The following is a 14,142-nucleotide window of genomic DNA, read 5'->3' as shown; positions in this document are numbered from 1 at the left end:
CAGTTAAGTGAACACCTACACCCTAATCCTATGAATATGCTCTCCCACCGATGAAAGTCTGTCAGTCAGCCACTCCTTGCCTTTATCCTCCCCATTTTGGGATATCCGATTTCTATACTGCCCACTTACATCAACCCCGTGCTCTGAGGAGACAATCACATTCTTTGATATGAAGAATCTTCATTCCAGTTGGAACCTTGTGAGTCTGCATCCATGAGCAAAGTCAAATCAGAACAGGCCGTGCACAAAGTCAGCAACAATATGCACCAGTTCTCATGTTGAGCTGGAGGAGACGTGGAAACCCATGCCTGTGGTGAGACACTTCCACTGCCACTGGCTCCACAAGGCCCGTGATCCTGTGACCTGTGATCTTCTTGCACTTGGCATCATTGCATGTGCTTCGTGAGTGAGTCGAAAGAGGAATTTATGGACTAGTATCAGACGTATGGGCTAATATCAGATTTAAGGACTTGATTTGGATGGGGCTGGGCTGTTTTCTCAAGATACTGTTGCTCTTTGAAATAAAGCTCTTTCTTGCACACATGAGTGTCTCTGAATTTGTTTCTCTAGTCAACCTGGACTAACACGGGGGATCTACTGACAAAATTTTAACCACCTATCATTTAGGGTTTGTTTTTTCCTTGTTGTATTGTTGCATTTGTGCATCTCATCCTTATGTTTTCTGAAAACTGGCAGTTCAGTGTGGAGACCTGGTTATGTTTGAATTTCCATTGCAGCCACCACCAGAGACTCGGTGCGTCCTGCACTGTTCTCCAGTTACCCTATTGCTTGGGCTGCTGGGGAGGGTTGGAGCGTTTACTGCCTTCTGATTAACCAGCGCTCTCTCTTGAACAGGATGAACTGACCGCTGTGAATGTAAAACAAGGCTTCAGCAATCAGCCTGCCTTCAGTGGAGACGAACATGCCTCTGCCAGAAATATTGTAATCAACCCATCAAAGGTAATTAACCCATCAAAGGTAACAATGCCCGTTGTCTTTTTCTGTGGAAGTGTGTGCCTGTCACGGTGGCCTTGGTAGGTATTTAACGCCGATAAATTTAGACGTATGTGACTTATCATCCATGTTGGAACAGCCTCCAGACGGCAGGTACAGATGTCTGTCCTGCCCGGGATCCAGTCATATGCATCTTGCCCTTCTTTGGTGGTCACCTCCTTTCATCTGGAAGAGCAGCTCCACCATTTCTGTGTTTTCCAAAAACAGTCTTTTACGATGATTAGTTTAGAAAGGCCCGGGCTGGTTATTTGTCTTGTATTCTGGTCATATGGTCTGCATTTATCCAGTTGCTTCTGAATGGGAGCATTCCATTTCTACGTTTCTGGTGGGACTACTCCTGGGACACGTATATTTCTTACTGCATCACTTTAGGAGGAAGGAAACTGTTAGGCTGGGCTGACGAGAGACACAAACCCAGGAACACTCCTCCACGTGTAAGAGAGAGCGTTGCACGTATGCTCTGTCAATCTTCCCAGGTGCAGGCAGCCTCTTCCTTGTTCCTGTGGAGCGGCTGTTGGTGTTCACTTGCAGCTTTGGGGTTAGCATTCTATCCCGTGCCTGACAGTGCCACCAGTGCTCAGTAGTGCTTCCTCGTATCGCCTTCGTACTATCCTTTTGATTTCGAGTGGCTCTTTTAACATCTCATGTGTTGTTCTTCTCAGCCTCCGTTCCTCCTCACCATTAGTATTCATTTCACTCCTCTCTCCTTTCCTCTAAAGCCCAGGGTTCCAGGGTCTTCAGTTGTATTGGTTTCGTTTGTCTCTTGTCTCTTTGTTGTAGTGTCTGGATACTGGCCGTGCTTAGTCCACCATGTTGCCGGAAGTCCTGTCCACAAACTTTTTGAAGTCATCTCGTATAGTTGATAGTTTGACTCTTCCAATTTTGTACCTTAACAATGTCAGACAATACGGAAATATTTTCTGTAGATAGTCTGTTGTCCTAACAATATTTTTACTTTTGATTTGAATTTTGTGTTTTTCTATCAATACTCTTTATCTTTGTTACTTTTGATGGAGTTTTTACATTACGACCATACTTTGTAGAAGCTACTTGTGTCCTGCATTTTAAAAATGCCTTCTTATTTTGCATGACCTTTCCCTTCTAGCTGAAATGGTCTTATTGTTAATAATTAATAGATACTTTTTCACTCTTCGCATGCAAGAATGGATTGAACCAACAGTATGAAATAATTAGCATGCTACCAGGGTGTCACACTTGTTTGCTGAGAAGCTGCAGTCCTAGTTGAATATACAGCTTCTGTTTTTCAGGATAACTTCCTGGAAGTATATTATTTGGTCAGAGTATGAATGCTTTGTGTCTTTTGATCTGAACTGCCATATTGTTCTCCAAGTTCCGTTGAGGTTTATGTCAACTTTAATAACACGGCAAATGAAAAGCATTCCAGTGTGTCTCCTATTGCTCCGTCCGTGCTCAGGAGATGCTCTCAAAGAATAGCCAATCCAAGCCATAGGGATTGTGCTTTGTAAATATGAAATTTATGAACTATAATATAGTTTATAAACTATATTTGGGCTATATTATAATCTAGCTCATAAACTCTAGTTTTTATTAATTGAACTCTTTTCAAAATAGTTTGAATGGATAAAATACTTTTAAAATAACATGGCAATTCATGCCCTGTTTGAGGAAGTACACATTAAAATAACCCACATGGACAGTAACTGTATCCATCACAAAATGGTAGACTATGCATCTTTGAATCTAGTGATCAGAATTCTAGAGTGTTACTCTAAAACTATCCTTGCACATATCCTATATAACAAATGAAAAAGGTCGTTCATTTAGACGTGATTTGTGACAGTAAAGTATTAGCCCAGATGTTCCAAGTCTCCACGAACAGGGGCCTGAGTCAGTCACGTGCCACCCATCGACACAGTGCGGTGTGACGTGTCTGTAAAAATGAACAAGGAGGCTCTCTGGGCGCCGATGGGGAAAGCTCTCAGACATTTGTCAGATGAGCTTAATAACCTGTACGCGCCAAAAGGACACGCATAACTCAGGTGTGTTTTTCCTCATGTGTGTTCACACCCAGAAACACTGGAAGAACACACAAGAAACGTACCTTCGTGCTTCCTTGGAGGCACGCATTGGGACTTGGGACTTTGGCAACAAGACTTTTACCCTGAAATATTTTGTGCCTTTTGAAATCTGAAAAAATACAAACCCGCTGCCACTAAGTAGATTCCAACAAAGCTGTACATCCTTAAGGAGGCAAACTGCTCCGTATTTCTCCCATGGAGAAACTTGTAGGTCGGAATCACCTATCTTTATAGCCCCTCCCTGCCGAGTGCTTGACCACTGCACTGCCAGGACTCCTCGCCTTTTGGTACAGTGTGGAGACTTACATTGTTGTTAGATGAAGATTAAATCAATGACCATGTCTAAAGTATGAGTGGCCCTCTCCTTTTCTCCTCCCTCGGTTTCTTAGGAGTTCTGACTTTGCTTACAGCACGCAATTGTTCACAAGATTTGTTTGCAGGAATTAAATATGCACTCCCACCATGCTGTTTTGCTATCATTAAGTACATAGAAGAGAGTATAATCATATAATGGATGGCTCAGACATGAGACCAATTATACCTTTGTTTATTATAATTAAGCAGCTTATATACAATTGCAAAATAAGATACCTTTTAAATATAAAACAATTCTACACAGGTATGTGTTTGGAGCCCTCGCAGCAAAGAACAAGTATCAGTCGAGAAATTTAAAATTAAACATTTGGGCGGCCGTTGGCTGCTTGAGCACAAACAGTCGGTTCTGCTTGAAGTTCTGTCCTTGGTTTATCCAGGGGTCGGACACTGTGCAAACATTTGTTTCCGACGGCAGTCACCGAGCTTTGTTTGGGGTTGTTACGGCTTTCCCCCTTCTCCCTAAGTACTCAAAGTTTTCATCTCCTTTAACACCCGCGCACCGAAAAACCATTTTCTTTTTATCATACATACATCGCAGGAGTCAAGGAATGCCCATTCACAGTTTAAAAAACACAACATCTTTTCACCTGGGCACCTAAGCCTGGCCAGTTGCTTATAACTGTGTTCCAACCTGTGGATTGTCTGTTGGCTTCTGAGCACTAAGGCATAACTCCTTCTTGTCACCCCTGGAGCAGGTTCTCCTCATTGTGGTTGCCAGGCGGATTTGCTCACCTGGTTGGAGTATTTATTAGCAGTTGCTTACTGGAATTTGGTTTTAAAGAATTCCCATGGGCTCAGAGGTGATGCTATTCTAGGAGTCCTGATAATTCCCCCAACTTTTTTTTCTTTCAATGTTTCCTTAATTCTTAGGTTTGACTTCCCTCACTTCCACCCAGTCCCTTCCTCGTCGTCGTCCTTCCTGTCCCCTTCCGGGGGTCCCTCTCTCCTCTGTATTTGGTTTGATTAACCTGAAAGTGATACAGTGATTCACAGCCGCTCCCTCTGCTAAACTTTGCCCCATTCCAGAGCAGGCGGCTGTGGCTTTGCTTGAAGCTAAGGCTCCATGCAGGTGTATTCTAGATCTACCTTAGTAGATGTAAGGTACTATGTACCTTAGTAGATGACACCAGACACCTACATTTTAATAAGATTCGGGCTCCACACAGGTTTATTCTAGGTCTACCCTCTGCCTAGCTACCCTAGGTAGATGACATCAGACACCTACATTTTAACAAGATCCAACCCCGCAGTGAATCCTACGGATACAAGAGAATATTATGGGATAAAACCAGTTCGGCACCCTGCTTGAAAACCACTTGCGTGCAACCACCTGGCAGCCCAATCAAAAAACGCGGAACACCTATATTAAACGGAACCTTTGTACTTTGCCATTAAAACGAACTACATTTTGCTAGACTTGTTTGACACAGCACTAACTGTAAACACAGAGGAGTTCCTCTCCATCAGTAGGTGCATTAGAACGAAGCAAGACCATTGAGTAGGAACTGGGCACCCTCGGCTCCGTCTGCAGCCCATCTTGGGGAAGACGCGCTCTCCACATGGGTGTGAAGACGAAAAGGGAGAAAGTGCAGCGGAAGATGAAAGCAGAAAGCCTCCTCTTGAAGTTTACTCGGGGTGTAATTAATTTCATCTTGCCAGAGATTTCCAAGGCCTCTTCTTCTTTTCCTTTGAACTACTCTATAGTGGAACAAGGTGCTATGAGGTTTCACATCACATTAGTATCAGGAAATCACAACTCTTGGCTTCAGTGGCTTTGAGCGCTGTTTTATTTTAAGATGGGCTATATGAAGCTTTCAATTAAAGAAAAAAGATAAAATATGAAGATGAGCTCTTAAGATTGGTACTGATTATTGTCTTTAACCCTCCACCCCTTATGTTTCTATAGATTGGAGCTTATTTTAGCAGCATATTAGCTGAGAAACTAAAGCTGAACACCTTCCAGGACACCGGCAAGAAGAAACCTCAAGTCAACGCGAAAGATAATTACTGGCTGGTGACTGCGCGATCTCAGAGTGTCATTCATAGTTGGTTCTCTGACTTAGCAGGAAATAAGCCGCTTGCGATTCTGGCAAAAAAGGTATGAACGCTTCCTTACGTTGCTTCAACCTGAGTCTTGTAAGGAGATGTTTGCGACCACCTTCCAATGTATGCTTCTTTCCCCCCAGCTCTCCCCAAACCCACGACTCTCAGAGCAGGCACGCCGCCTCGATGGGCGATGTGCAAGTGTGCCGGCTTCCCCTGTATTCTGATTCCAGGTGGTACCTGTGTTGCCGTATGCTGTCTAGGTGGTTCTGATGCATCACAGCCTTATAGGACATAGTAAAATTGCCCCCTAGGGTTCCCGAAACATTAATTTTTAGGGAAGCACATCCCCTGGTCTTTGCTCCCACAGATCCATAGAACATCTGTAAACCTGAAAATTCTACACAGGAAGCAGCTGGTGTGGACTGAAGGCTGCCATAAGACTTCTTTTTTTGTTTTTCTTCCCATGTGACATTTTCAGTTTTCTTAGGTCAGTGAGTTTATGTATCAGAGCAGTGGGTCGAGACCCCTTTGTGTGTGTGTGTGTGTGTGTGTGTGTGTGTGTGTGAAAGGCAACCCTTTCACGGGGTTGCCTAAGACCGTCTGAAAACACATGGCTTCTGATGGTCTTCGGAACTGAGACACCACTCCTCCATCGTCTCCAGGCGGGTGGGTGCACGTGCAGATGCGCCCACAGACGAGTACCCGGTGTGAAGACTGCGACGTGTGCTGCACCACACTTCAAGACAACAGTTCAGTTACTTGTCATTAGAAATAACTATTTCACAATATAGAATTACATACTGTTTTTGTGACCAATCACTATGCTTTAATGATGTTCAATTTGTCACAATGAAAATACATCCTGCCTATCAGATATTGACATGACGATTCATCACAGTAGCAAAATGACAGTGATGAAGCAGCCAGGAAAATAATGTTATGGTTGGGGGTCACCACCACACGAGGAACCGTATGAACGGGTCTCGGCATTACGAAGGTGGAGGACCAATGTATCAGAGATCCCTGCTTTGGATCCTTGTCTCCCAAAGTCACCATCATGCTTTAAGCTAAGTCTCCTTGCTACTGAACATGATAAAGATTGCGATCCAATGGGTGTTTTTTCTTCCAAAAAATTTTCCAACAGTACAGGTGAGTGTGTAGATCGCTTTATTGCGGGGAGGAGTTGTTCTAAAGTCTCTGCCTTCGATCCTGTTCCTGATACGGGAAATAATAATAATAATGCAGGTGCAATAATCCTGTTGTCCAAATGACAGGGAGCCATCCTTTGAAGTGTAGATAGACAAGGAGCCACCTTCTTTAGTCTCGGTCTCTGAGGTCTTGCAAGCCCTTTGGTACCTATTGGTCTGTTTCATCTCCTTTGAAGCCCTTTCGTTGCAAGGCTATGCCCACCTTCTATTTCTGATACTAGGTTTCCAGACACCGGCTTAACACAGCCTGCGTTGAGGAGAGCATCTCTGTATTTTCCTTGGTGGCTTAAAAACCAAAAAAAACAACTCTGAAAGTAGTGCTTGTTGTTCCCTCTGGCTCTATTGTACTCGAGTCCTAGCATGGCTTTGCTTTCATAGATCTCAGCGCTTCCAGACAACCGAGATTCTTGAGAAGCCCAGCAACCTGTGCATCGCCTTTTCCCACCTGGTTGGTTCCACTGTGCCCCCTTGGGCTGAACCGAGTAGCCTTTCCTTGCCGAGGCGAATAGTCCCTCTGTGATCCCAGGGTGGCCCATGGCTTGTACATACGTGAAGGTCATGTACACTATGGGTGTACTTCATGATCGGATGAAATTTTTTAAAAAATTTACTAATATGCCTTAGTTTCCATGATAGTTAGTATCAACCACTCCCATGCAGCCAGCTAGATGTCTTTTCATGTTTCCTATAAGCCCTTAGCATGCTTAATAATAAAAAACAGTGCTTTCTGAAAGTAAGGAATCGGTGCCTTTATTTCAGGGGTGAAGTGGTCACTCATCTTTTCAGAGAAAACGAGCTGTGGTGCATTCTATTGGCGGCGGGTCCTCTCTTTATCAGGAGCTGCCCCTGGCCCAGTCAGGTGTGCCTCGTGTTAAAAAAAGAAAAATCCAAGGGGGTCTTCTCTAATGTCTGTGATCATTGGCGAGCTCGCCTAAGTCGGACGCCAATGGGCTTTCGCTGCGAAGATCCCGAGACGTCGTCCACCTCGGATCAAGGTTTCAAAACCGTTTTTTGCACAGGCTCGGATCAAGTTTCGTGACCTGGTTTTCCGTTTCAGCAAAGCTCCGTGTTGCTTCAAGGATTTAGCTAGAGAGAGGCCAGCGATAGCCTGCCAAGGACCTTTTTTCTTCAATCACAGTCCGAACGGAATTTGGAAACGGACACTCGGGTCCCCAGGGATATTCTTCCAGCTCCATATGGCTCACACTTCACGTGACCCTGATGGCTGTGGTCTGTGGGGTTCCTGTTGCCATTATCTGCTCAGCCCGCGGAGTGCGTGGACAGAAACGTGCCTTTCGGGGAAAACTGATACGGGGACAACCCTTTTGTGGATGGCACAGCAGCACCACGAGGTGTCTCGTTTTCTTCTGGTACTTACAGGCAAGCCCCAGCTTGATTTAAAGACCAGACAGCTGCCAAGTAGTCGCCCAGGCTCAGCGACAAGTTAAAGTTAGATGATTGCTTTACTAAACCTTTAACCCGTGACTGTAAGTAAGGGATACATCAATCACGTAAACTTTCCCCCACCTCTTCCTGAAATCGCCCAAAATGATGCAATGGGCAGAGCCAGCAGTAGGTGCCTTCTTCTGTAATTAAGTAACTTGCTTAACAGATGTGCTCTTCCGCACTCTTAAAACCCTTGACGTAAGCCAAGCATTTCTCTTAGGGTTGAGACAGAGAGCAAGACTCTTGCCCTTGACCTATTCATACAGGCCGACTTCCATCTGTTGCTGCATCCAACCATTCCATGTGTTCAGATGTCCGGGTCCCTCGCCCCCGTCCACACACTTGCTGATGACCCTCGAGGGATCGCGGAGATACTTGGGGACACTAACTTTATTTCACACTTGCCTGTTTCCTAGCTGTCGATCTTGTAACTTTTTGTCAAGCTGACCTTAACAGCTGGCACTTAACCCGCTGGTATTATTCTGTGTCTACCCTGGTGGAAAGCAGCAACCTGATTATGGTGTTCAATATTTCAGACCGTGTTTTCCCCATCTCCAGCATAACCTCGGAGCCTGCGCCCCAGGAGAGTTGTGGCTTGCGAGTTAACTTTTCACGAAGTGCTCTTGTTTAAGGGTGCTGCGGTGATCTTGGCAGAGACTTGCTTCTCCCTCTTAGTTATGTTTTGCAGAGTGGCTGCTTCGGTTCTGAGACTCGTGTTCTATAGTCAACAACATGGCAAGGCTTGGGGGTGATCAGAGGTCCCTCCAATTGCCCATCGGATACATTCTGTGGACATGCTGCATCCCCGGGCCCAACCTAGACAGCTTTTCCTTCAGCGATGGAGTCACTCGGCGCATCTTTTGTAGGAACGAAGCTTGCTCGGAGGAGCCACGCACACGGCCAAAGCTATTTATCTTAAAACCAAACAAAACCCTAGTGTCACACTTTCACCACTGATATAAACAATCACAGTGCCACGGAACATGGAATGTACTCTATCCGTGGGCCATTGCGTGTCCAAGAGATAAGGGCCATGTTACGTGAAACTCGGTCGTTGACCAAACAAGCACTGAGCGCGCAGAGAGGCCAGCGTGCTGGCCTTCATTCGTGGCTTAGCTGTCTAGGATCCTGAGGAGAGAGGGTCAGGCCTCCAGTGTGCAAATACTTCCACCAGCCTGGGGAAAATCCTTGGAATGGCAGTAAAAGAATCACTTAAAAAAATATAAAAAGGTGTATATGTATAGATACACACACACGAAGTAGCCACAAAAATAATGTTATGGTTGCGGGGTCACCACACCCTGAGGAACTGTATGAAAGGGTCGCGGCATGAGGAAGGTGGAGAACCACTCCTTTAAGTGGTTCCTTGGGGTCCTATTTTGCAAAATTGAACCTTTGTGGTCTGGGAGAAAGAATGAAGAGACTCCGAGTACCTCCTTTTTCCATCCAGAGAAATTCACCACCTGGTTATTTCTAGCTCCTTGTTGAATAGGTAGATTCATGGATCCATCACTCGAATCTCTGTTTTAGGTTTGAGGTGCCAGGCACTTTTAGAAGCGTGCTGGAAATCCGTTATCCTTACGGCGCCATGTGTACCTGTCAGAAAGCTTCCTCCAAAAACAGTACCCCCAGTAAAATGACTTAGAAAAAGAACGATGGCAATATATGTACAAATAGGTCTGATACAATTGATACATGGATTGTAACGAGAGTTGTAAGAGCCCCCGATAAAATGATCGTAAAAACAATAGTGCCCCCAGTGAAACACAGCCCAGGCACGTTTCTGCCACATGGCCTGCTGCCCCTGCCGGTTTGGAGGTGACCTCCTGGGTGACCGTCACCAATTTTTTTTCCTCTTTGCAGTTTTGCTGAATAGCTTTCAGCTTGAAAATACGATCCAAGTATTTGACCAGTGTGCTAAATTAATAACTCTGACTCCCCCAGCCCCCACCCTCATAGTGAAGAGCTTTAACCCCCCCCTCCCCCCCTTCGACTGCATGCGTTGCTTGCAGATCCATGCAGAACATCCTCGCAGGCCGCTCATCGACGTGCGGTTCCGTCTTGCGCGAGCTCCCTTGGGGCCGGCCCTCGATGGCAGTGTGCGCGACTAAGCACAGCTGTGACTGTTTCTTCCAGGTTCCCATCCTTAGCAAGAAAGAGGACGTGTTCGCATACTTAGCCAAATACTCCGTGCCAATGGTGCGAGCGACATGGCTGATCAAGATGACGTGTGCCTATTACTCCGCCATCTCCGAGGCCAAACTGAAGAAGCGCCAGACGACGGATCCTAATCTGGGTAAGCGGGCGCCGCGGCACAGGGCCCTGCCACGTCTGACTCTCTGCCTCCTTCCTGGCCCAGCGTGGGGGGCATTGGAGAAAGGGTCCGCGGTGAGGATCACAGTTGACAGCGGGAATTCAGAGACTGTATGCAAGGGCCCACAGCCACGTGACACACAGTGACGAAAGTTGGAAGCAACTCAGGTTGGCAAATGGGTTACAAAAAAAGTGCATACACCTAATGGAATATCATTTGGCCATAGCTTGAAAATACTGTGCTGAGGGAAAAGTTCAGACTCCGTAGACTAAATATTGTGTAATTCCACATATGTAAAATGTGTCCGAGAGCCAAGTGCATGGTTTATTCATAGCTACCTGGCCTGGAGAAGGAGCCTTGGTGGTGTAGTGGTTTCTGGTTGGGCCAAGAGCCGCGAGGTCAGCAGTTAGAGACCACCAGTGGCTTGGCCAGAGAAAGAAGAGGCTGGCTACTCCGGTAAAGCCTTCCAGTCTTGGAAACCCGCAAGGGCAGTTCGGCTCTGCCCTATCCGCTCGCTATGAGTCCGGGTCGACTCCATGTCAGAGAGTTTGCAGTTTTGGGGAGACCCTGGGCTGGAAGGAGGGGGACATTGGGAGTCACTCACTGCCTCAGGGGGATGGGGCTTCTATTTAAGGTGATGGAAACCTGGGAAACAGGCTGTCTTCGCAAATGCTTCTCAACAACATTGTGAGTGTGATTTACCGCTACCCGATGCGGGTCAGGCATCCTTTGTAATAGCTAGTGAACCACAAAGAATCAAGAAGACTAAGGACATGGACGCTAACGAAGAGCCCACAAGGAATTATTAAGGGCGCCCATGTCCAGGGAAGGACAAACAATGAGAAACGGAGATTAACAATGGCTGCTTTCTCATTAGGCTGTTCTTTTCATACTACTCTGTTTGCTCGTTTTCCCCTCTCCTCGTACGGTTATTCTTTATTTTATTTTGGTGAGGGCACAAAGGAACCCCCCTTTAAACCATACGCCCTCATTATAAAATTTTCTATGGGATACAATGAAATATTTGCCCGTCTAGTCTCTCTTCCCGACCGTGTTTTTCCCTCAGCATTTACAGTGATACATGGACTCGCAACTCTGCTTCCTGTTCTTCTATATGAGCGCGTCTGTTGCATTCGGTAACCAGTTCTCACCAGAGTTTGGATTTCCGAGTGCTTACTAGCTGTGTTAGTCTGGGTAGACTAGAGAATCCAATTCAGACACTTGTGTGCATAAGAAAGAGCTTTAGTTTGACACACTGGATGAGTGTATGGATTGTGATAAGAGCGGTAAGAGCTCCCAATTAAAATATTTAATTAAAAAAAGAGCTTTATATAAATGAGCAATTGTACATTGAGAAAACAGCCCAGTCCAGACCAAGTCCCCAAGTCCGATATTAGCCCATATGTCCTACGCTAGTCCATATATTCCTCTTCAGACTCATGCAGCACATGCCATGATGCTGAATGGAGGACAATCACAGGCTCGTGGGCAGAGAGTCTTGTGGGTCTAATGGCATTTGAAGCCTCTCAATGCTGGCGCGGCTCTCCGCGTCTCCAGCTCTCTGAGTGTCTCCACAGCAGGAAAGGAGCAGAGAGACTGGGTCTCGCCTCCGCGAGCTATTTATCTCTGCCACGCCTCCAGATGAGGTCATCAAGCTGCGACCTGATTGGCAGGCTAGACGCCACTCTTTCGCTCAAGTTGACAGGAAGTGATGTAACTGCCACACTAGCCACCTCTGCCTGGGTGACTCACGGGCACCTGAAGCTCGGTTTTGTTGATCTTCCGTGAAGTTGACCTGGATTCATGAGGACTCCTGGGTAAGGGGCGAGAGCCCTTGTGCCCTGCTCCCTTCCCATGCTTGGTTCTGAATCAGACTCTTGTGAACCCCAAAGTTGTCAGTGGCCGATTTGGGGAAGGAGAGCCACGGTAAGGTGCCCGTCATCGTAGCAACACATCAGTTTCCGCTGATGGATGGGCGGTGAGTCCTTGCACGGGAGGTGAGAATTCTACCACCTGAGCTATCAGGGATGTATCTGAAACTGTGGACAAGGACGAGGGGGGAAACGTGAGAAGGTAGTGGAGCTTTCCCCACCAACTCGTGGAAGCCTCTTCATACGTGAATTCACAGTTGGGCTTGCTCACCCTTTTCCGTAGAGGACTTCTTAGGGAATGCTATATCGGGGATCGAGGTGGGTCAGGCCCCAAACCTTGCCTTTTTCGTGCTAGTCAAGCCATCCTGGGTTCCATCCCTGCGCACTCTGACCAGCTCTCGAATTCTCACGCAGCTTCCACTGCTGTCCCCTTGATGGGCCATGCCTCCTTTTATCTGTCCCATGCCGAACCCACAGGAGCCCTGGTGCCGTAGGGGTGACACAGTGGGCTTCTGGCTGCAAGATCAGCAGTTCAGTACCACTAGCCGCTCCGAGGGAGGAAAGACTGGGCTTTCTACTCCCATAGATAGTCAGAGTCTCAGAAACTTACAGGGACAGTTCTACCCCGTGGGTGGGGTCGTGATGGCAGTGCGTTTGTTGCTGGCAGTTTTGATGCCTAACCATTGCAGCCGCGTCTAGCTGATCTTTGCTTCTTTGCTTCTGTAAGGTGAACTATATCCACTTTGGAGCCAGAATGATCCTGTTCAGGCATCAGTCAAATGAGCCCTTACTGTCTCCCTGTGTTTATTACCCGAGGGCTCCCCTCATCGGGACCACAGGCCTGCTTCCCACTCACAGAGGCTCACATGGCCTGCCCATTGGCTTGCTGGCCGTCTGTCCGGACAGTGACGTCTCTTCTGATCCGGCAGCCAATGTGCCACTTCTCCATTTCTCGGTCTTGTTTTCCTGCATTGCTCTTAACCCTGCCTGCCATTCTGTCTGACACGGGGTCTGCGATCCTTGCCTCTTCCCCTCTGAACTGTGTGGCAGGCTCAGACTGAGAAGTAGTGTAAGACGTTGGAGACGGGACCCCTTGGTACAGTCTGACTGGGTTGTGTGCATACATACCCAGCACTGGCAAGCGCAGGTCCTTGGTTATTTTCCACAGAAGGTAGACAATCTACAGCAAGAACAGTCTACTTTTGGAAAGCAAACCAAACAGCAGGCGATAATCTGAAGTCAACGGGTCCAATGAACTCCATCGCTCTCCGAGCACCCCACTTTCGCATGGAGTGGATCACCACACTTAGGTTTGGAAAGGTGCCCACTGACCCCACCCAAGTTACCCAGGCTCTTTTGTGTGTACACCATAGGCCTCATGTCGGCAGGTAGGTCCCCCCTCTGGGTTGTCTGTGTGGGTTGGGCGTGGCACGGCTGTGTTTCCTCTCTGGGTGTCTCCTCTGCTGTTTCCTGGCTAGTTCTGGCTCTCCTCTCAGCCAACAGCTTTGGGGCAACCTGGGCCAGTGCTGGGGGTTACACTGGCATGGGGAAAGCTGTCGAGGGCAAACAGGAGCCCGCGTTGGGCTGCGGTCCGCAAGGCCACCAGCCGCTTCTCGGGAGAAAGACGGGGACTTTGTACTCGCATAACACAGTTACGGTCTTGGAACCTCATAGGGGCCGCTGTACCCTGTCCTGTAGGGTTGCTCTGAGTTGGCATTGACTCCATGCCAGTGAGGGTTTTTGTTTTTGTTTTGTGTTTTGAGGCAAAACTGTTTGATAGCTCCCTCCCTGACCTGCACAGAGAGGTG

The 14,142-nt window shown here is 47.2% G+C and overlaps 1 protein-coding gene and 1 pseudogene across 1 annotated transcript in view; one reads left to right on the top strand and one right to left on the bottom strand.

Moving 5' to 3' along the window:
* LOC115871246 overlaps positions 1-95 on the bottom strand; it is a 2,814-nt pseudogene extending 2,719 nt beyond the window's left edge.
* The window catches only part of MED12L (mediator complex subunit 12L), a 370,846-nt gene that overhangs the window by 45,136 nt on the left and 311,568 nt on the right, over positions 1-14,142 (top strand). The window contains exons 2-4 of the mRNA XM_045294999.1: positions 856-960; positions 5,356-5,547; positions 10,286-10,445. Coding sequence (XP_045150934.1) covers positions 856-960; positions 5,356-5,547; positions 10,286-10,445 — 457 coding nt within the window. The remainder of the gene's footprint in view (positions 1-855; positions 961-5,355; positions 5,548-10,285; positions 10,446-14,142) is intronic.

The sequence above is a fragment of the Echinops telfairi genome, unplaced genomic scaffold (assembly GCF_000313985.2).
Source record: "Echinops telfairi isolate 266 unplaced genomic scaffold, ASM31398v2 ScPeMD7_4225;HRSCAF=4972, whole genome shotgun sequence".
Classification (NCBI taxonomy): domain Eukaryota; kingdom Metazoa; phylum Chordata; class Mammalia; order Afrosoricida; family Tenrecidae; genus Echinops; species Echinops telfairi.
The sequence above is the reverse complement of the archived record's forward strand: the minus strand, read 5'-3'. Positions and strand labels throughout refer to the sequence as shown.